This window comes from Vespa crabro, chromosome 7, assembly GCF_910589235.1.
Source record: "Vespa crabro chromosome 7, iyVesCrab1.2, whole genome shotgun sequence".
Classification (NCBI taxonomy): domain Eukaryota; kingdom Metazoa; phylum Arthropoda; class Insecta; order Hymenoptera; family Vespidae; genus Vespa; species Vespa crabro.
In genome coordinates, this window is record NC_060961.1 from 4,490,595 (window position 1) to 4,513,068 (window position 22,474).

At 32.4% G+C, this 22,474-nt stretch overlaps 1 protein-coding gene across 8 annotated transcripts in view; it reads left to right on the plus strand.

Moving 5' to 3' along the window:
- The window catches only part of LOC124425770, a 213,089-nt gene that overhangs the window by 141,868 nt on the left and 48,747 nt on the right, over nucleotides 1-22,474 (plus strand). For 5 of the 8 annotated variants that reach the window (XM_046966618.1, XM_046966620.1, XM_046966621.1 and 2 more), the window contains one exon: nucleotides 18,883-19,010. In XM_046966618.1, the coding sequence (XP_046822574.1) occupies nucleotides 18,883-19,010 (128 nt within the window). Of the gene's footprint in view, nucleotides 1-18,882; nucleotides 19,011-20,782; nucleotides 20,802-21,451; nucleotides 21,954-22,474 lie in introns of those variants that run through there. The other 3 variants (XR_006942568.1, XM_046966625.1, XM_046966624.1) reach the window with 2 other exon arrangements.

The window sequence follows — 22,474 nt, forward strand, 5'->3', positions numbered from 1 at the left end:
GCAATTTTTTTTTTCTTTTTCTCTTTTTTTCTTTTTTTCTTTTTTGATCACGACATATTAAAAGTTATTAAAGTTATTAATAAGTATTCGATGTTTTCTTTTTTTTTTTTTTTGTTTTTTTCTTTGTCATTATCTTCTTTGAATAAATTAAGCACGCAATTAAAGAAGAAATTCTTTAAGGAAAGAATTAAAGAAAGAAGCAGCAATGTTACACTACTCGAAACATTCAACGAAACTTTCTACGTTCTCGTTTACAAGCACTGTATTCCGCAAAGTGTCATAAACCTTAAAGGCGACGTTCCACGAATCGCTTTCTTCAATGTGACGAGCACGTCGTAACTTGGAAAGTATCTAATAAAATTACGTCGACGGCTTCTGTCAGTCAGCTTTATTATCGTTTATGTGGCATGGTAACACGAGTAATATTTAAATGATTGCAAATCAAAGTGTAATGTGATATAATTGTAAATGACGTGTTAGATATTAGCTACAGGTGTAGTAGAATATATATATATATATATATATATATATATATATAAATACATAGATATATCGGAGATTGTATATATAATAATATTGTTACAAACTCTTCGTTTGACTTCGAATATAAAATTACAGAATACCGTTTGTCTTTGGTCCGATGTCGGAAATACTTAGCTAAGATCGATTCTAATGAGAGACAGTTGGTTAAACGAAGATTGACTTTAGTCGAAAACTACGAATATACAATGTCGTCTCAAGTTGCTATCTTAGATCGTAAATTTATCCTTCTAAGAGTAAGACGTATGTATAACCATCATGCTATGTAAGTCGTAAGGCCTTCCAGAGTACAACGAAGATAAACTTATTTTACGCGTTTCCATATTAATGATCGCGTAATACTCGACAAAGTAAGAAGTACGCTTCCGGTAAGCCGAAACTTTTTTAGATAATATATTCATAATAGACATGGAATGAGGCTTGAAAGGTAAGAAACTTGTAAGAGTATATTATCAACGTGCTCTTTTTACGGATATTTCACAACTTTGCGATGGTGTAGATATTTCAACGAGTTTGCCGTAGATTGTGCGCTTTCGTATATCGGATCAGTTCATAAGTCATGTCGTTTTTAAAGCTGAGTTAATGTCGAGAAATGTTGAGGAATAGTAGGGAGACAATATTTCATTTTTGTAACTTTGCCATAATATTTAGAGATAATGACAACTTTTTCTTTGACAATATACGAATAATAAATTTGAATATTATGCAGCATCCATTAAAATAATGTAACGAATAATAAATAAATTTAAGAGAGCAATATAAAGGAAAAGAATTTTTTTTTATTTCTTTGAGAGTACAAAAAAAAAGAGATGTTTACAATGAACAGTCTAATGTTTACAATGAACATTTTAATATCATGTAAAATAAGAAAAAAAATTTTATTAGGATTTTTGTTGCAGCTAATACTCTATACCATAGTGAAAACAAATATTGCATTCAATGATTGTACCCTCTAGAAAATGTGTTAATATGGAAAGATATCATTTCGAACATTTACAATGATTTGTAGAACATAGAAATCAATGGCAACTATAACGTAAAAGATACGTTATTTGCCATTGAAAAGTGTAAGTTTAAAACTTAATTAAAAATTTTTCCCATTGATATTAGATAACCTTAAGGTCAACAAAATTGTATCATTCTAATTAATAATTTTTAATGATATTATATTATAATGACAAAAATACATTATTCCTTTTAAAAAAGCATCTGTAACTTTGATATCTCAATAAAATTACTTTAATAATAAATAAAAAAATTTCATATCATTGTATTTCCCGTTACGAACAATGCAATTTTATCTTGTAATATTTTTCCTATTTTTTCATATTACTCAAATAAACGGGAAAATGTTTTTTATTATGTTTCAAATGAAATATTAAACATATCGTCGTTTATTTGACTTTATTCGATATCTCTGTATGCAGAAATTAGTAGGATGAATCGTGAGAGCATGATAGGAACGAGTAGACGAAAGCACGTGTATCGAATGTGGTTTAATTCGTCGGAGCGTAACTGCGTTTCGCGCAATCGCATTCGCACGAGCATGCTGCTAGTTTCTCTCTCTCTTTCTCTCTCTTTCTCTCTCTCTTTCTCTCTCTCTTTCTCTCTCTATCTCTATCTATCTATCTCTCTTTCTCTCTTTCTCTCTGTCTCTCATGCGTTCACGCACGCAGAAAACGCGTAATTCGTGTCGCGTATACGCGCGTCACAGTGTAAATTAATTCGTTCACAGATTTAAACGCGCTCACATGCGGCTCCCACTCGAAAGAGCTCATCCGATTAGGAGTATGATCTTTCGATGGAACTACCTACCTATATCGATATACACATTATCGAGATACCTTCTTTATCCATCGTGAAATCAAATAAAATTATTCAAATATATTCGAATCCCGGTAGTCTCTAATCTTCCCTATTTTAGTTTTTAGCAATGAAGAAGAGATTATATGCTTGTACGAGTATTGATAATAGAACGTGAACGAAAGAGTTATTAGATTGGTATACGATAAAACTGAATCTTATAAATATTATAATATAAATTTTTATGATACCATTTGTTTCATATTCAAAAGCATTCCAATATTAAAATTCTTAAGTACAACTTTAACAGATATTATTTTTATAAAATCTTATTTTAATTATTATATAAAAAGAAAAGAAAAAAAGAAACAAAAAGAAGAAGGTAAGAATAAATAAAGAAATTATAATTAACGATGCGTAAACTTAATATAAGCGTTTGTTTGAAAATCGTTACTACGTACATACGTATATATGCATATACAGTTTGTGAAAAGTTTTAATACAAATAATATTTTATTCTGATGCTAACTGCAAACTGCATAGTCATAAGATAAATTTATTTAAAGTTCTACGAAATAAAAAGAAACTCTTCGATTCTTTTTGTTAGCTTTAAATTGGCTCCTGTTTTCGTTTCTTTTCTTTTTTATCGATACTTCTTACCACGATAATGAGTTAATATTAACGAAATCAAGTGGAAATTTCAACTTAACCGAATCTATAATTTTACAATTTCATTTCGTTGGAAAAAAGAAAAAGCAACCGGATTCTCCGTGAACGATGCGATCACTATGATACACTCGAACGCGCGGATGAGAGCGCAATAACCGAGTATGAAAGATCGTCGTGGTTGAGAAAAATTGGGGGGATGTACCCTGTATATACTCGCGCTACGGAAACCATTCGTTAATGTCTGACCGTGACAATGGTTGCGCTACTGCAGCGCGTTGCACTCTCTCTCTCTCTCTCTCTTTTACTCTCGCATGACCAAGCGATCGTTCGACCGTGGTCCTACCGATAAATATTTATCTCGTTTCAATGGCCTCGCTGAGAGAGCTGACACATACAGCGAGACAAATATTTTAAATCGCATAAACCTTTCTCTCTCTCTCTCTCTCTTTTTCTCTTTTAGATTTTTTGACGCTTTTTTAAAATCATTACGATTTTATGTAAAGAATCTTCTATTTCTTCTCCTTTTTACGTTTTATGATTTTATCGTGAATTGCGTATCGTTAATCATAGAAATCATATCAGCGTATAATGATCTTGAAATTTATTTAACATCCAACTATATTATACTACAAACTAATTCTACTTCCGACGGACCGTCAGAATAGTTATAGCAAACGCGTTTCCTTCGCGTTCACTCGGCAACACAAACACGTGCACGTTGTAAGTCATTTACAAATTTATCAGTTCTGATAGTGGCCGCTAAAAGAGAGAGCGAGCGAGAGAGAGAGAGAGAGAGAGAGAGAGAGAGAGAGAGAAAGAGCGAGAGAGATAGAGAAGATAGATAGAAGAGATAGAGAGAAGAGAGAAGTAACAAGTTAATTCCCATTTCGCAAACATATTCTACGAATATTAATATCCAATGAAACAAATGCCGGAAACATAAAACTTTTATAATGTATTGCAGTTACCACTATGAGATTGTTGATTTTGATTTACATTCGGTATATTATATGTATAAAGAAAAGTAAAAAAAAAATATACGTATACATGATATATGAAATATAAGAGATAAAAAAAAAAAAAAAGGAAAAAGAAAATAAGGAAGATCATGTTGATGGAGAAAACTTCTTGACGCTTCGTAACTTTATCGTACGAAGTCCAGTACGTTTCTCCTCTCATTTTTTTTTTATAGTTTTTATATAGTACGTAAGTAGAGAATATCTTTCGCACACACTGATGCTTAAATATGACAATCTGTGCTTAACTCTGTATCATACTACATAAAATTATATGTGTCTTAACTTATTCGAGTATACGTATATTCATAATCCATCTACTTTTAGTCACTTTTCTATTTGTTTTCATATTTATAACGTATAGACATTATATAAGATGTTATATTTAATATACGTATACTTATACATATATTAAATAAATATTATCTCAAGATAATATGATGGTGCTAGAAAAAAAGAGAATGAGAGAATGAGAGAGATAGAGATATCTATGCATAGAATATGTGGAGAAGAGGGGTCGATAGGTGAATGCGGCGAATAGGGCAATGAAAGTCGAGCTCTTGTGTCTTCGTAGGAGTCGTTGAAGCGAAATTGGTTAGAAACGTACGACAAGGGAGAAGAAGAAGGGTGCCGTGAAGATCCTCAAGGGTCTGGTGCGCGAGTATAGATAGAAGGGAGTAGAGAAAAAGAAGCTAGCCAGGCTTCTCCAACTTCGTTAAGACACAATAAAAATGTGCGACGTAAAAAAAAGCTGTGAGTTAGCAGAGATTGCCTCGGGTAATCCTTCTAATCAAGTCTCTCTTTCTCTCGCTCTTTTTCCTTTCTCCATCTTACTCTATTTCTTTTCCTTTTCACTCTCTACAATCTCTCTTTGCAAGTCAAGCCCAGGATGAATATAGCCCGCGGTAGCGTCTTCGATTTCGATTAAATTGTCGCGCTCACGGCAACGAATAACCACGACTTATCTTCGCCTCGTTTCCCCTAGACATCTCAGATCACAGTTTATTGTTATCAATGATATCTTCATCTTGCTTTTATTCAAAGAATTAATCTTCCAGATATTTATAACGTTTTCTTTTATTTTCGTTTTCTTTTTTCTCTTTTTTCTTGTCATTATTGCCGTTAAGCTTTTATTTTAGAAAATTTATAGATCATAGTCATTTTTAACGAAGATAGTATTTATTCTTAAATTAATTCCATGAATGAAATTCAAATGAGATATCATAAATTTCTACAGAGAATAGGATCATGAAATAAATAAACGTTTACTTATATCTCGATAAAGATAACAAAAAAGTTAGTTTAACGCTTTCGAAATTAACTTTATGAAGGCAGAAGCTCGAACTAACCAGGCATATTGTTCTCTCTGTCCTGAGCCGACAAACTGAGGACGTGGAAGAAACTCAAAGAAGAGAGGAAAAAAAAAAGAACAGTGACGAGAAAGAATGAAAAAAAAAACAACAAGGAAAAAAAAACAAGAAAAAAAGAATAAAAAACAAAAAGAGAAGATAGAAGACAGGAAGGTAGAATAGACGAAGCAGAAGTAGGCGAGACGTGGACTACTACCAACAACGTTGTACGACGACGTTAGAAAAAGGGAAAAAGAAAGAGAAGAAAAAAATAAAAAAGAAGAAGAAAAGAAAAAGAAAGGAAAAAGAAAAAGAGCGAGGGGAGAAAAGAAGATGAGACAGGAGAAGCTCGGTCGTTCGTTTTCTTAATTACACCGCGACTCGGGTAGCGTGCCGACGCGCAGGACGATAATTACTTGGCAAACACTGATTACGCTCGCGACCGAGCTGGTTATACCCAAGGAATCTCGATCCATCTCGTTTCGTTCATCCGCGAGTGAGCACTCGACTATTTTACTATCTCTATGGTGAAAACAGACAACAGCACCGAGTCTATGGTAAATCCCGACGATTCGTTCAGTTGGAAACGATTCGACGAAATTGTTCATAGCGTGTATAAAGGAATTCCTGGTTTAGAATTTCACTATTCTCTCTATCTACGACATATTATACGCGTTACAATAATTTTACCAACATATAATCCAACGTAATTTCGATCACTCATTTTCACGAGGATACAAATTCACACAGAACGTATTTGTACGATTTATAAATCAAATTCAAGTGTTACTTTATTTGTATATTTTATTATTTTATTTTTACATATTTTTTTTATTCCATTACATTTCATATCCGACATAGTATTAATTCAATTATATTTATTTTTTATTCATACATCTGATTATTTTGTATGTCTCAATTGTTTTTATCACTAAATGGTTCGTCATATTCATTGTCAGTCAAACAATGATCAAATTGTCTTGTAATTAAAGGATATAAAAGAAATATTTTTAAGGATACTGCAGTGTTTTTTTTTTTTTTTTTTTTTTTTTTTTTTTTTTTTTCTTTTTTTTTTTAATATCGTCTCTAAGGTGATTTAAAAGAAAATTTTTAGTTCACTGAAGATTTCTTTTCTAACGTAGGAAAAGTCACGTACACATCCTGTAATATACTTCTACAAAGTCTTACGAGAGTTTGGTATGCTTGTACACCTGACATACCTCGTCAAATTTAAATCTTTCTTCGAATGTTTTTTTATCATTCGATACTTGTAAGACACTTGAAACTAGATGATGACTCTTATTTCATAGAACGTGTATCGAAAGTCACGCTTTCGAACTTATGAGTGTAAGAAACTATACATATAAAATGAATGAATATTTTATACAATGAGTAAGAACTTCTAAGAAAATATAGAAAATAAGAAATATAGAAATGTTATTTAGAAAGTATCGAATGAATCAGAACGTTTTGAATTTGATCTTAACAAATAGTATCTATGAATTTGTCTTAAATTCCATTAAATAAGATTAAGTTTTTAATGTATCGTTTTAAATGATCTATAACAATTGGTCATTAATAATACATTTATTAACATCATATAATAAATATATTTGACATTCAATTTATCATTTCGTAATGAAAGTCTCCAAAGGGATTAACAGTATTAAATAGAAAAATATCATTCGTCAAACGATTAGATGAACTCGCAGGAGTTTCGATAGAGGGTGAAGGGACATCCCTAAGGGAGAGGATATGCGGGCGAATATTATGGAAAGGGTGAGCGTTGTTGCTCGGGAGAGGCCGTCAGTAACTATTGAGCCATCTTTGGTCCTTCCCTTCCGTCCCTTCTCCCTATCTCACCTCTCCCCTCTTATACCTTACTCACATTCTGAACCATAGAGGCATAAGCTCGCATTACCAGTCAGTCTGAGTTATCTGCGTTTCCCACGTTACTACCGTGGTGCAGCACATGCACGCGCCGAGTCCGACATGGAAGGGAGAAAGATAGTCGATCGCACGAGGTTGCGCGCGCGCTCCCGCACACCGACGCATATGCGCGAAACCTCCGTATCCCATATTACGAACAGCTGCACTGCAGAATCCCGATAGTGCACGTATGTATGCGAGTATCTATATATGTTCCCTTTCTCCTCCTTCCACCCCCGCCTCCCTCCCACCCTTTCTCCCTCCCGATGCTGTACATTTCTACGTGTCTCTACTCGTAGATGACGATTCTCCTCTTTCATCTCTACCTCCTTTATCTCCACCTCCTTCTTCTCCTTCATCTTTTATATCGATTCAACCGTTGCCTTCACAATTTGTCGATTTCACCAATTTCTTTCCTTTTTACGATTGTTGAAAATTCGAGAAAAACGAAAGCTTCACTTATCGATCGGCTTTCCTTGATGCATAATTTTCTTCGTACTAACGTACTTCGTAAAGCTTTGATTTTATTTCATTCGATAGAGATTAATTCTCGAGAGAGATTCGAAGAAATGGAAATTTCTATAAGCCAACTGTAATTCGAGTCTCGGAGTTTCGAGTAAACGAACTAAACGGACGTCTCGAGCCTTTTCTCACCCCGACGAAAGTATCCTACTTTCATTTCCAACCACGATTATTCCACCTTTTACTTTGCTTCTTACCATCAACGATCTTATTCTCAAACTCTCGTTTATTCAACCTAAGTATCTAGATAAACGAGGATGAGAAACTGAGAACGCTTTAAAAGCTTCAAGATGAAATAACTTTTGTATGTTATTCGATTTTGAAGGAATTTAAAATCCAACCTGATACGTATCCTATGAAACGAAGATCGATCTATGAAGTTTCATTCGACTTAATATCTTGAGCTCGAATATCTGAATTGTAGTATTAATGCAAAAAAAGATATAACTGAAAAAAAAAAGAACAGTCTTTTATTGATGAATAAAATATCAAGGACGTAAATAATTCGATATATTCGTTCTTCTTATTAAGAAATATTTTTTCTTTTAAGATAAAATTAAATCAATTGTTTATTCATAAAAGTCAGAAATTATTTAAAATATATTGTTTATTCGATGCTCAAGAAACATTTATCAAAGTTAACAATTTCGAAACAGAATTGAAATATCTACAATAGATTATTCGCAGTGTACGATCACGCGTTGGTCGATTCGTACGGACAAGCTTTGCTTTCCTTCCTCTCTACGAATTGTATTCCAGACTCCAGAAAGTTTGGTCTTTAACGACCGACCGGTTACGCGATTCGCTTCTGGCTTTGATGGCCTGTTACGAGCATTGCCTCGTATCCGCCTTACTCTTGCAGATATCCGTATAGAAATTCTCTTGTAAACATTATTTCGAGCGTGCTTCTCTATGGAATCGCGTCCCACGTCTGCCCCACGTTTCCGGATCGTGACCTCGCGTTAGTTCCCTATTTTCCAAGCTCTCGCGTTTACTCCCTCGAGTTTTATATTTTGTCTTATTTTCTCTTTTTCTTTTTTAGACTCAGCTCGTCTTCTTATCTTTTTTCCCTATCTTTTCTATCGTTTTGTGATACGCCAACCGCTGAACATATTTTCCGAACTAATCAAATTTATATTCATCTAATATCATTATTCATAACTTTTGATTGATAAAAAAAAGAAAATATCTACAAGAGAATTCATCGTCATCAGTTTTTAAATTAGACTTTATCCTTATGAATGAGTATACTTTTAATTCTTATAAATGTTGTAAAAGAGATCTTAGAAACTTTTTTTTAAATAAAATCTATGAAATTGAGTATTGTTCACTGATGATCCCTACGAAATTCGACATATTAAAATGAAGCTAAAAGTAGTAACAACTGAATTATCTGAATCCCAAAGAAACGAGATCGTTCTTACACAGTTAATTCGATATCTAAGGTTTGGAATATACTTGAATCTATCCTATTAGCGATTTCTAACGAGTTGAAAGTTGCTCGGAAGACGAAAGTACCGTTTAATTAGAAACGATATATAACGAGTATAAGTGTTCTAATCGAAACTCGAATCAAGCTCCTCTTAATATCATTATGAAGTAAAGAGAATAGGAAGGGTCTTAAAGTATCATTTGTTGTATTATCATACGTTAATACCTGTATTATGCTATTTATATAATATTATTATCATTATTATTCTGCTCATCACTCGTTTCCTTATATCAAAAAGTTCGTTTATTCATATAAATTGTATACATATAATAAAACAATTTATATGTTTAATGAAATATATGATATATACGTACAAAAAATATATGCGTATTTTAATCACACGTACTTCGATGACCATTCACGTCTCTCCCTCCCCCTCGCCCCACTCCTGCCTCTAACGCTTATCACCGCTATGTCACATACAAATTCAATTTAAATCGTAATTCGATTTGAAACTAATCCTTTCTTGATAATTACACATACATTCGTCATAGTTCGAAAATGAGAAGGTAGCTTAATTTGAGCTTGTTGGAATCCTCGTTGCTTTGTCTCGCTTACGGTCCAAGTGGGGAATTACACGGGTGCGCTGTGAAAACCACGAGACCAAAACAGGCGGCTGGTGTGTTCATTCGGTACGATAAACTCCTAGCAAACTTCATACAATATGCAAGTGAGGACAGATGTATTTACACCCGCTATCATTACCGTGTCATATACTCTTGATCGTTTGTTATCTTTAACGAAGAGAAAACATGTCCGAACTAGAGACGCATCGATCAAATTTATGCCCTTTCCTTTTCCTTTTCCTTTTCCTTTTATCTATCTTCTTTCACTTCTTTTTCTTTTTCTTTTTCTTTTTTTTTTCTTTCAAGCATTAACAAAGAACATTTCTTCCCTTTTCTTTGTTATATTTCAATAAACGTGTTAAATTGTTAATTACGTTATACAATGTTAATTTATATCTTCGGACCAGCATAACTGTTTCCGATGGAACAGAGTATGTTCGATTCTCTCCAGGAAATGTAGTACTGTTCATTAGTCTCCTTCGTTAATCGAAACAGCGAGAGTATGCGCGACTACTCGAGCAGAATCCGAGGTAAGCCAAGTTCCAGCTAAATTAATGATGTGTTACGCATAATACGATTCAAGATTGTAATAATTAGACCACAGGACAATTTGATGTTAATCATAATAATGGTAATCAAGGATACGTCATATTCGTATTTTATCAAAAACTTTTTAACAGCTTATAAACATACGAATTAACGAGAGCAATACGAAAATATTCGTTTCATAATATTTATTTCAAAAAGTTATAATGATTTACAAATGAAACGAAATAATACAGAGAAGTCAAATGAAAAGCATATACTCGTGTGCTTCTTTTTCTGTTAGAACAGCAGCAAATTTTTCCATTAATATAAAAATACAAAATGTAATATAAAAAGCGGGTGTAATGAAATAAATAAAATATGATAAGTGTAAAAAATAAAAAACAAAAAAGAAAAAAAAAGAAAATAAAAAAAAAAAAAAAACAGAAAAATATTTATACAGTTTGGGATATTGTAAAATTAAATTAGCTTACAAATGTGTATGAATTAATGCTCGTTTTTAGTCGAAGTACAGTTAAAATGTTAAAATGGAAAAAAAAAGTGTTAGCGAGAAAATAATATCGCGACTGTTGGCCAGAGCGCCGTATCGTTAGTTATGAAATAATATTACAGGCATAGCGAATCTCTCAGTGTAATCTAAACAGGGGGTAAAAAGAGAAAAAGAATGAGAAAGAAGGTATAAGAGAAAGAAGGAAGAGAGAAGGAAGCGTACATCGCAGTGAAATAAATAACGCAAAATGGCGAGCTCGGCTCTGTTTCAGCATTTCGCGATTTCTCCAACGTGTGCGGCTTACGCACGCGTTTCTCTTCGTAATTACAAGAACCGGTCCTTGTAATAGGATTTTAGGATGGTTTTAACCGAAATTGTAGTTGTGTCTAGATCTACATTAGCAAAATTCACCGCCAATAGTAGAATCGATCGTTATTGTAATACTCGTTATGTCTATCTTGATTCGCTGAATTTGAAAGCTTTTACAAAAATTGATTTCCGAGTTTTAACTCTTAAATATTTTTCAGTAAGTTACGAGAACAAAGGCACACTGACTTTCTGTTGAATTCGTTTTTGAGATCTCTCTCTCTCTCTCTCTCTCTCCCTCTCTCTCTCTACTTATCTATCTATCTATCTCAGTCTCTATTTATGTGTTTTTCACATTTTTATTTTTCTCTGTTAGATGAAGCTTTTCAAGAGTCGACGAAGTCGATGATAAAATTTTATTGTACAACAAAAATCGCTTGTGTTCGCACTATAAAAAAGTATCTATTACATAGATATATTGGATTGAACGATAAGTTTGTTCAAATTTCGATGTTTACACGTACATATATATATATATATATATATATATATATATATATATATATATATATATATATATATATACATACATAAAAACCAGTTTTTTAATGAAATTTTCGAAGGATTTAAAAAACAAAATGATTCTTATAAAAAGATTATATCATAGTGGTAATACAATTTGAGTAATGTATCATGTAATATTTTTGTACACTTATGTATATATATATATATATATATATATATATATATCATGTTACAATATTATGATATATTATGATATAGAATTGAAATTCTTTGATCATTTTGAGAAAAATCAAGTTTTTCATAAAAATGATATACTTCTTATTATACCTTATGAAAAAAAAAAGAAAAAAAAAAGAAAATAAATCTAAACAGACATTCTCATATAATTCGATTCATGTATAGAAACACGTAATAACATTCTAAGGATAGGAAAGAAAAACGAGACGATGGTCGGTCAAGAGTCGTTTGACGGCAGACCTGTACAACCTTGCCAGTACTTGCGCGCGCAAGCACACACCCCTTTACGAAGGTCTCTACAAGGCTGGCAGACACTAGACAACCCTTATACCTATCACGTGACGATACACTCTCATTAAAATTCATAAGGTGACTCGACCGTTCCCACTTTAGCACCCGGCACCATATGAGCCACGTGTATTATATATTTATAGATGGCCCTATACCTATAGGTACTTACTGACGGATCTATGTTACGTACGCGTACCTTTCCTATATTTCTCCTTGTTTCTCTCGAATCTTCACCTTGCATAGTAGAGCTTGAAAATCGTTCGATAATCGTTCTCTCTTTGAATTAAAGCATACATTAAAAAAGGATAAGCCATTTTATATTCGTAAATTTTTCTTCTCTTCGTATAATTTTTTTATCAGATAGAAATAATATTATTTAAAAATATATCAAATATGTGAATATTATAATTTTTAATGTTTTATTGCAATAGAATAATAAGAATGAACCGAAGGTCATTTTTTTACGTTTTACGTGCAATATAAATAACGAAAGAGAAAAATGATTGTGCTATAAAATATTCGATCGAAGAATCAAGAAAAAGGTCATGAAATTCTTTAATTAATTCAAACGATCATAATAACGGTGTAACGTTGGCGTAAAAGCCTCGGAGGTATAGTCACGATCTTCAAGTTTCACGTTGCAAATCTACGTTTCTCGTTTCCCCTTCACTAATGGGACTGTCTCGTACGCGAATATACATACCTACCACTGGCATCATGGATACGCGTGCACGTGTTCGCCTTGTTAAGCTCTGTTTTGCTTTCTTTCTGACTTGCCATTCTCAAAGTTATGGTCTTCGTTACCAGTACATAGACATAGTATAGAGGAGACTAGCGGAGAAAGAGAGAGAAAGAAAATGTAAACATGTCCCTTCGAGTCTTGTACTTTCTTTTACAGTCACGTATTCTCTACGCGTGAGTGTACTCTTTCTCTCTCTCTCTCTCTCTCTCTCTCTCTCTCTCTCTCTCTCTCTCTCTCTCTCTCTCTCTTTTAACCCTCGAGTTCCCGCTTCATCGTCGACCTCCTACTTTTCTCCTCTTCCTCATTCTCCTTCTTCTCCTCTTACTTGTTTTCCCTTCTCACTCTCGTAGTGGTCGTCGTGTCTCAGCTTTCACGCTACTCGCAACAAATTACGACCGGATACCGGATAGCAAGGGGCTCGAATGAACTACAAGCGCGTGACAACTACTTCCGGTAGGTAGCATTTGCGGAACTCTCAATTAGTTGGTAACGACGTTAAGCTCAAAAAGATAGTGGGTGGACTTGCCCCGAGCAAAACTACACTATGATACCGTACCATGATCGTAATCAAGTAGAGACACCCATTCTCTTTCTTTTTTTTTCTTTTTGTTTTTTTACTTTTTCTTTTCGTAAATCGTAGAAAATAAATTCGTAGAGAAGAGAAACGTACTCTCCTTGCCCCGAGCAAAGCAACCTAAGCTCCTACGGTGCTACGAACGGTGCTCGTTCGTTCATTCGTTCGTTCGTTTCCACGGGAAAGACACGTATTTACGACGAAACAACCCTGTCGAGCCTCTCCTTGTCGTTTTTATCCGGTCATTATTTCTACGCCGGCGGATTATTTTTCCTTCTTCAAAAAGAAACAAAAAGAAAAGAAAAAAAAAAAAAAAGAAAAAAAAGAACAAAACAAAAGAAAAAGAAGAAGGAGGAAAAATATTTGCAGTTCCATTACGTCAATTACGTTGTTCGTTATCGATTCAGACCGCTCGTTGATTAAAATTTGAAAGAAAATAAAAAGAAAAAAGATAAAGAGAAGATTAAAAGAACAATAAGACACTGTTGGCCTATCTTTTCGCACGATAACAGAATTATTGAATAATTAACAATAAAAGAAAAAAAAATAAAAAAAATAAAAAAAAGAATTAAAATAAGCGAAGGACAGAAACGATTAAGGCCAATTAATTCTGTTGTTTATATTGGTATATAAGTATTTTCATTCATGATGAAAATCGACGAGAAATACTTTCATTCATTAATCACGATAAACAAGGGTATTCTGTTTGTAGGATCGATTACATGTTAGATTGCTCTTCGCAGTGTGTAATAAACTTAAACGTTAGGTAGGCCATATGTTATTATTGTCATCGTAAGTGAGATATTAAAGTTTGTATTAAAGGGTAGCGAGCAAGCACGCGTCTACGAAAGTATACTTTATCCATTTTCTTGTAGTTGCAGCACGTACGAATAAACGAGTACGAACGTGGCTCTCGTTTTCTGAAACGGAAACTACTTACTTCGGTTGTACCTGCTGAAAACGACTCGTCGTTTCATCGAACTCTCCGTAGAGCGATATTTCAACGTCCACGGGATTGTTTTCATTCTCAAAACTAGCATAGATCTAGCCGACGTTAATAATTATCCTTGATTAATTTTTTTTTTTTTTTTTCTTATCGAAAAATTATATCAACATTTTATTAATCGATTTGATTGTACATCAATAAAATAAAAATTTTATATTTCTTATCGAAACGATACTATTCAATTTGTTTTCTTTAAAATTACTTGAATATTAATTTATTATGTAATATTTTAGGAATGAGCCCTTTATTTCCGAAACAAAAATAATCGTATTAGTAATTCTTCATTTTTGTCGGAAACCAAAACTCGTTAGAAGTCATATACAATTCAGATCATTTTCCGTACAAGTTCGAGAAAGAGATTCGAAGAAGTTCCGTTATAATTTCATAAGCTATAGCAGCATCTACCTGGTAAAGTCTAGGGTGTCGCACGGTCGAAAGGGTATTTCGAAGTTTTAGAAGGCCAGAGAAGAGCGGGTCAGTGTCATTAATCATTTTCATGCCGCTTCATAGACGCATGCATTATTCAAAAGCGTTTTCGCGCGAGCTATGCATAACTTTTGTCCATGTTCGTGAAAGATACATTCGTCAAATACTTTTCCGATCTATGAGAGTAAAATCTGCGAAGAGAAAACATCGATTAGATTTAATAATAAATTCTCTCACTCTCTCTCTCTCTCTCTCTCTCTCTCTCTCTATCTCTCTCTCTCTCTTACGAATTTGAATTACGTCAATTCTTTCTTCAATCGTAATCTATTTTATATTTCTTTTTCATATAAAATAATAATTATATTTTTGATATTTTTATACACGATTCTTTCGAATATTCTAAATGACTTACTCGATATTGAAAGACAGTAATAAAGTGAAAAATTTCGGTGAACAACTATGAAATAAAATATGAAGATCATCCATCGCTTTCAAAAGGTCCGTAAAATCTTGTAAAAGCGAATGCAACATCCATCTAAGAGATCCGTGAGAGCTTGTTTGCGTGTGATGTACATGTGGAAAGTATACACGTAGATGTACTTATCACTCCTGGGATGGTGCAAGGCCATTCGACCGGCACGTAGGTATCTTGGATTCTTCAGACGTATCCACCTACATATATATATATATATATATACATATATATATATATAAATATATATATATATATATAAATATATATATATATATATAAATATATATGTACACGCACACATACCTTGATCATTCAAATGCATACAAATACTTACGTATATACGTATTCATGCTTGGATATTTTATATTATACAAATAGTATGAGTCTCACTTACTTTTCCTTCCTCAACGAGCCTGGAAGTTTCTATTTTATTCTTTTTTTTTTCTCACCTTCAACTTTCTCTTCCCTTCTCTTCGACTATAATTTTCATCTCTCTCTCTCTCTCTCTCTCTCTCTCTCTCTCTCTCTCTCTCTCTCTCTCTCTCTCTCTCTTTGTGTATGTATGTATGTGTGTTTGTCTTCTTTACAATTTTTTTCGCGTGGCTCGTTTTCAAAATGAAAATACAGTTTTCCTAGCGCGCCAGTACAATTAGTTAATTTTTACTATTTCTCCGACTTCGTCCAACTTTTTCGCAAATATCTCGCTTTCACGTTGCTCGTTAGTCTCACAATCAGCGAATCTGTAATCGAGTAGAAAAGACGACGGAGAATGCAAGCTCTTGAAGTTTCCTATTCCATTTTTTATTTGTTCTCTTTTTCTTTTCTAATATCCTCTTTCTCGTCCGACCGACTTTGTTTTCCATTTTGTCTTCTTAATACACTATTTATGCAATGTCCTGTCGTATCTGTCTCTTTTATTGTAGTTTCGTTCTATTGAAAGACGAATATATCGATTCGGCTATCATGCATTACATGGGTTTGTATACTAAATTGAATAAAAAAAGAAAAGAAGAAAAATAGAAAAGTAAAAAAAACAAGAATGCAAAGAAAAAAGTAAATAGGTAAGAAGAAACTTAAACTATGCACGCGACTGAGTCTATAGCCTGAGGGTACTAATAAAGGTTCATTCCTATCTAAAAAGAAAAAGTCATCCTCGTATAAGTGAAATTTAAATGTTACTGAAAGTTATACGTCTTTTTAAAAAGTTTTGAAACTTTAAAAAGAAACTTGTCATTGGTATTGTTTTAATGTAATTAAAAATTTTTTAAATTACATTAAAAAATAAAACATATATATATATATATATATATATATATATATATATATAGAACGATAAAAATATATGTATGTCAATATGTACATACATGGCAAATAATCATTGCTAATTTTTTATATTCACATTGATTTTAACATTATTGAATGTTACGCTTGTTTATCGTCGATTATTGCTATTGGATTTTTAAGTTTTATATACATTGGCAAGGATATTGTGGTCTATAGTCTCCAACAACAGAAACGAGTTAAACGGTGGTCAAAGTTCGTCGTTCCGTAAATTCCGCTTCTATTGGCAGTAGTACAACATTGCTTTAAAATGATCGCCTTGAAACTTCTGCGGACAAGATTGGTGGAAGCTTACATACTGTTGCAAGTTCAGTTCACGATTTACACACGACGAAGTCGCCTAGAGATCGTTTTGAGAACACCGGAAAGCGTTGTTTCAAATACCTGAGAATGGCATTCGTGGAAAATCGTCTTTAAGATTGAACGTTATCAGTAGCTAATAACTCTTATCAGTAACCGATCTATTATGGACCGATATGAAAAACGTTCGTTTAATTTATAAAATGAAGAAAACTTTCTTCTTCGTTTTACGAGTAATACAATTTTTACAAATCTTATTTACTGGAGTATTCATTTTTTTTTGCTACATTTGATTGACATATGATATTGGATACTCGTGAAATTTTAAATCTTGAAGTTTCCTTACTTGCTTAGTCTCTCCCTCTCTCTCTCTCTCTCTCTCTCTCTCCCTATCTATCTATCTATCTATCTATCTTTATCTCTATCTCTATCTTCTTCCTCTACTTGGGAAATCAAAGCAGTACTTTCAAAATCGAATCTCATCGTAGTAAATTCAATGAGTTACAGTACAGTGGTCTTGAACTTCCTTTGATATCTCAACTCGATGTACGAGATAGTTTCTGCTGTTTTCATAAATAAATCTATCCTCAGATGCTATAAATGCGCATACTTGTCTATAAAAGAGAGAAAAGAAAAAGAAAGAGAAAAAGGAAAGAAGAAAGATGGATAGAAAGATTCATTGCTTCAATTTATTATAGAATTGCACGAAAAGAAAGATTCTCTTCGATGTTCGCGTACGTTATTCGTTCTTATTCTCTGTGATCGATAAGTTTCAACACATTAATTTTCGTTCTGTTTCTTTTGAAATAGATAAGAAACGAAATGAGAAGATGACACGTATAAAATCTTATTTAGGTATATCCCGACGAATGCCATTCCTTTTCCGAGTTGAAGTCCTTGATCTATTTTTTATTTCTTTCTTCCTTCATTTCGCCATTCTTTTCTGTCCATTTTATTTTTTCTATTTCTTTCCTTTTATATTTCCATCCATCTGCATATGTCTTTCTGACACATCTCTTCCTATTCCTTTCTTGGTGACGAGGTTCGTTTTATCCTCTTTAAATCTTTAATTCAACCAAAGCGAAGCACGTATGTATGTACCATTAACCCAAATAATTTTGAAACACGAGGATCTTGACGTTGAATTTTCCGTCTCACCTTTCCTTCCTCTTTCTTTCCTTTTTTTTTTGTAATTTTCTTTTTTTCACAAAAAAAAAAACATAGAACGGCATAACTTCGATAAGTTGGCTTCATGTCGATAAAAAGATATTTGGTTTTTAATAAAAAAAAAAAGTCAATTTTTGCGCATTGTATGATCTATGAATTTTTTGTATACTGTTAAAATTGCAAATGCGTTTTTCAAAGCTACTGATTGTTATATCCGAAGATTTCGAAGAATATACAGTATTTTTTTTAGAATAAAAATTATTCATTATGTATAAATGATAGCTATTCAAAATAAAATGGGAGTATAGCACGTCCCAAATGCACAATTAGAAATTATTTTGAGATATGCACAATTAGAATTAATACGTATTATACGTGCGAGATCTATGATTTATTTTGAAATTGAGACAATGAGAAATTTAAAATATTCAACGAGATATTACGTGTTTTATCTCTCTAATTCGTTTTTATTATAATGAAAATATTATGAACGTTTTTTGAATTACGTATTACAATTGTGATTTACGTATAACAATTATGATAGCAAATCTTTATATTTTATTGTTTCAGAGATGCTTGTCATGACTCTTGGACGCAACTTCGATTGTCACCGGTCTTTGGTTGTATATGTCCAAACAATCACATAAAGAAACGATGCGACAGGATCTTCTCATTGGTCAATCATAATCCTTGCGTCGGTGAGTATAAGAGAAAGCGAGTGTGCCAGACTGTGAGAGTGACTGAGAGTGGGAGAGTGTTGAGATGAGACGTAGCAGATTCGATCGGTAGGTCGAACAGTCCTCTGCATTTGTTCGTCATTGCTTAAACGTACGAGTATTTCCATTTATATTCAATATATATATATATATTAAAAACATTATTAATAATTGATATTATTAATGAACATAAATAAATCGAATTTATTGTTAACTGTATTCCTCTAAGATACTCTTACGTTGATGAATCTGTGTTATTGCGTATATTATACTGATAAACAAAGGATCATTATGATTGTTATTAAAACTTTATTCGTTAATGATTGCATTATAAACTAACATTAAAAACATATTATTAATATTTAACGCAATCAAAATGATCTTTTATTTACGGTTGTTAAATCGTTTTAAATCCAGTTTATTTTCTTGTACGTTGAATCGAGTGAACATCGTTGCTCGATGAATGAACGAGTATAAAAATGATTATAATAGCACCTTGTGAAAGTCGACTGTTGGTGTTGTGAAGTAAATTGGATGACGAGTTTTTCTTTCGTCACGTTGTTTTACGAGATTACATCTTGTGTCTCTATGTATTTGTATCATGTAAAAATTTATACTTTTTTTTCTCTCTCTTTTTTCTTTTTCTTTGTTTTTATTTGATCGATGTATGCGTCGAATCGAAACGCCTTGTCGATCTTGGATTAAAAAGCAAAATGCATTCATGAAATTCATTTAATTGAGAATAGTAATATTTAGTCTATAATTTTTTCCAAATTGAGAAGGAAAGAAAAAAGACAAAGAGAGAAAAAGTAGGAGCAAAGCAATTACTTTTAACGATATTGCTGTATTTAGAGCTCGTGAGACGTCGTTATAGCGTTCTTTGGATAAGCTCCTTTTTCCCTAATTAATCGAAAACTTACGCTATTAAAACGTAAATTGGGTTTTCATCGCGTAAACGATTGAGTCTTAATTTCATTACAAAATTCTTTACTAGGAACGATATTTTTACATTTTCAATAATCTTTAAAAATGCTTTCCAATTTATTAAAAAAAGAAATTTGTTGAAATATTATAATTTTGAACGATCTCTTAAAATGATACCACGTGCATTCAAAATTTTAATATTCGATGCACATATGTAAACGAATGACACGTGGATTTGACATATTTGCTTATCCAGGATCGACGACGTTTCATATATTTCTGCCTCGCAATGGTAATTTTATTGGCATTGTCAAAACACGAGCGTACGGTTACGCGCGAAAAGCAAAAAAAAAAATAAGGGGAAATGAAAACGTAAGTAAGTAAGTTGCAAATATCACACACAAGGGCATGTGTGACCTATGTGCAAATGTTTATTATCTGTGTGCGTGTCTGCGGAACGACTTCGCACTGTGCCGATGAAAAAGCAGCGGCAAAGCAGCTTAAACGTCGCAATATAAATGTTGCATATTTTAGCGAGATCACATTTACGAAGTTTTCAGTGATTACGAAGTAATGAGATTATTGAACAAAGAAAAAAAAACCAGTAGGATCATTCATCTCTCCGTATACTTTTTTTTATAATTATTTTTGTATTAGACTTGATCATCAGATGATCTCAAACCCGCAAAAATAGCCTGTTGTTGTATAGGTATATATTGTGATTATAGATAGTTAAATTATTTATTTAATTTGAATTTAATGATTATTATCCGCCTTTTATTTCTTTTTTTCTTTCAATATGAATTCTTAAAGTATCTCAAATTCTTAAGTAAACGAGGAAAGTAAAAGGTAAGTAAATTTCGGGAGAGCTTTCAGTTAAAAATCATTATTTCGAACGTCGGTAATAGAAAAAAAAAAAAGAATGGGAAAGTATAATACAACATAACATACGATAAACATTATTAATACGCATCGCGATAAGATATGTCAATGAGTATTTTAAGATGCAGTAAGAATCGGTATTATTATTTTATTTTATTAAACAATATCAAACAAATGCGGGTAAAATTTTTAAAAATGCGTTGAAAAAACGAAATGTATGCGATTCGATTAAATCATTTAAATTTACGTTTTTCAATCTTTACATTTCTTTATATAATCTAAATTATTTCTTTACAATGGTAGCCGTGGCTCAAATCTTTATAAAATACAATTTTTAAAAACCTATTAGATTAGAGTCATTGTATATTATTTTAATAGATACGACTGTTATGACTTGTAAGAATATTCTACGATAATTCTCTAGAAAACTCTTATAATTTAATCACTTTTTTCACTTTGTTATTAGATAGCAGCCATCATAGGGCGGCTATCTAATATTTTGAACGTGGCCCATAGATTGAAAAACGTTGATTTAAATGCAATACCACCGAAGCGCGAGCAGGTATTCGAAAAAAAAAATGGAAGTACAAATAGCGCCGTGAATTTTTGTCGTTCAGTGACGTTTTAGAAAATCAACTAATAATAAAAGATCGAGGATATCCGATTCGACGCAAGGAACCAAACGGAACGTGGATCGATCCTGAAAACCCTGGTCTGCACGTGCACCAGCACTTCCTATATACATATATACTTGCTTTCTGTCCGAAGAGTTTGAACTTCGAAATCGTCCGTATTAAATTCAATGATAATGCAAAAAAAAAAAAAGAACAAGAAAAGAAAAGAAAAAAGCCATTCGGACGAATAAGAATAAAATGGAAATTGGCTTTTACGCGTTCATATTTACATTTACAAATTGTTTCATTTATTTTCAAAGCCGCATTGATTTATCAGCTCGGGTTGGTTTTTAATCTTCTACAAATTAATTTCGAAGGTACATTCGTATTGAACTATACATATGAAATGTACTTATTAAATTGTACATATATAATTATTAAATGTTTTATCGCAATATTTATACATTTCAAATATTTTCATTTCTTTTTATTACGCAAAAAATAAAAAAGCAATCATTATTTTTCGATAAAAAAGAAACTATATATATATATATATATATATTATTTTTATTATTTTTATTATTTTATGTAACAGATGCAAATCCCAATGATTGCCATAGATTTCCGACGAGAATATGATTTCGAAAATGCAAACGAAGTTTCTCAGGCAGAGTACACGTAGAATGTGCACCGCATGATGTACCTTTGCATGAGAAAGAATGATGAGCGCAAAAAAAAAGCAAAACAAAAAAAAAATTTCCTATGGATGCAGCAAAGCGTATCTCGTACGTATTTTGAGCCTGCATGTCCGTTCTCTTATTTCTCTCTGTAACGTGCCTGTTAAATAGATGAACGTCTATTTCAACTATCTACTCTCTATACTCGACTCGACCTTTCATATCTTATCCTTTAAGACTACTCATTTTCCTTTCTTATACATACTATGATCGATCGATATATCGAATATTAAAAAGAAAAAAAGAAAAAAAGGAAATAACAACATGTAAACTTTCAAAATGATTCCCT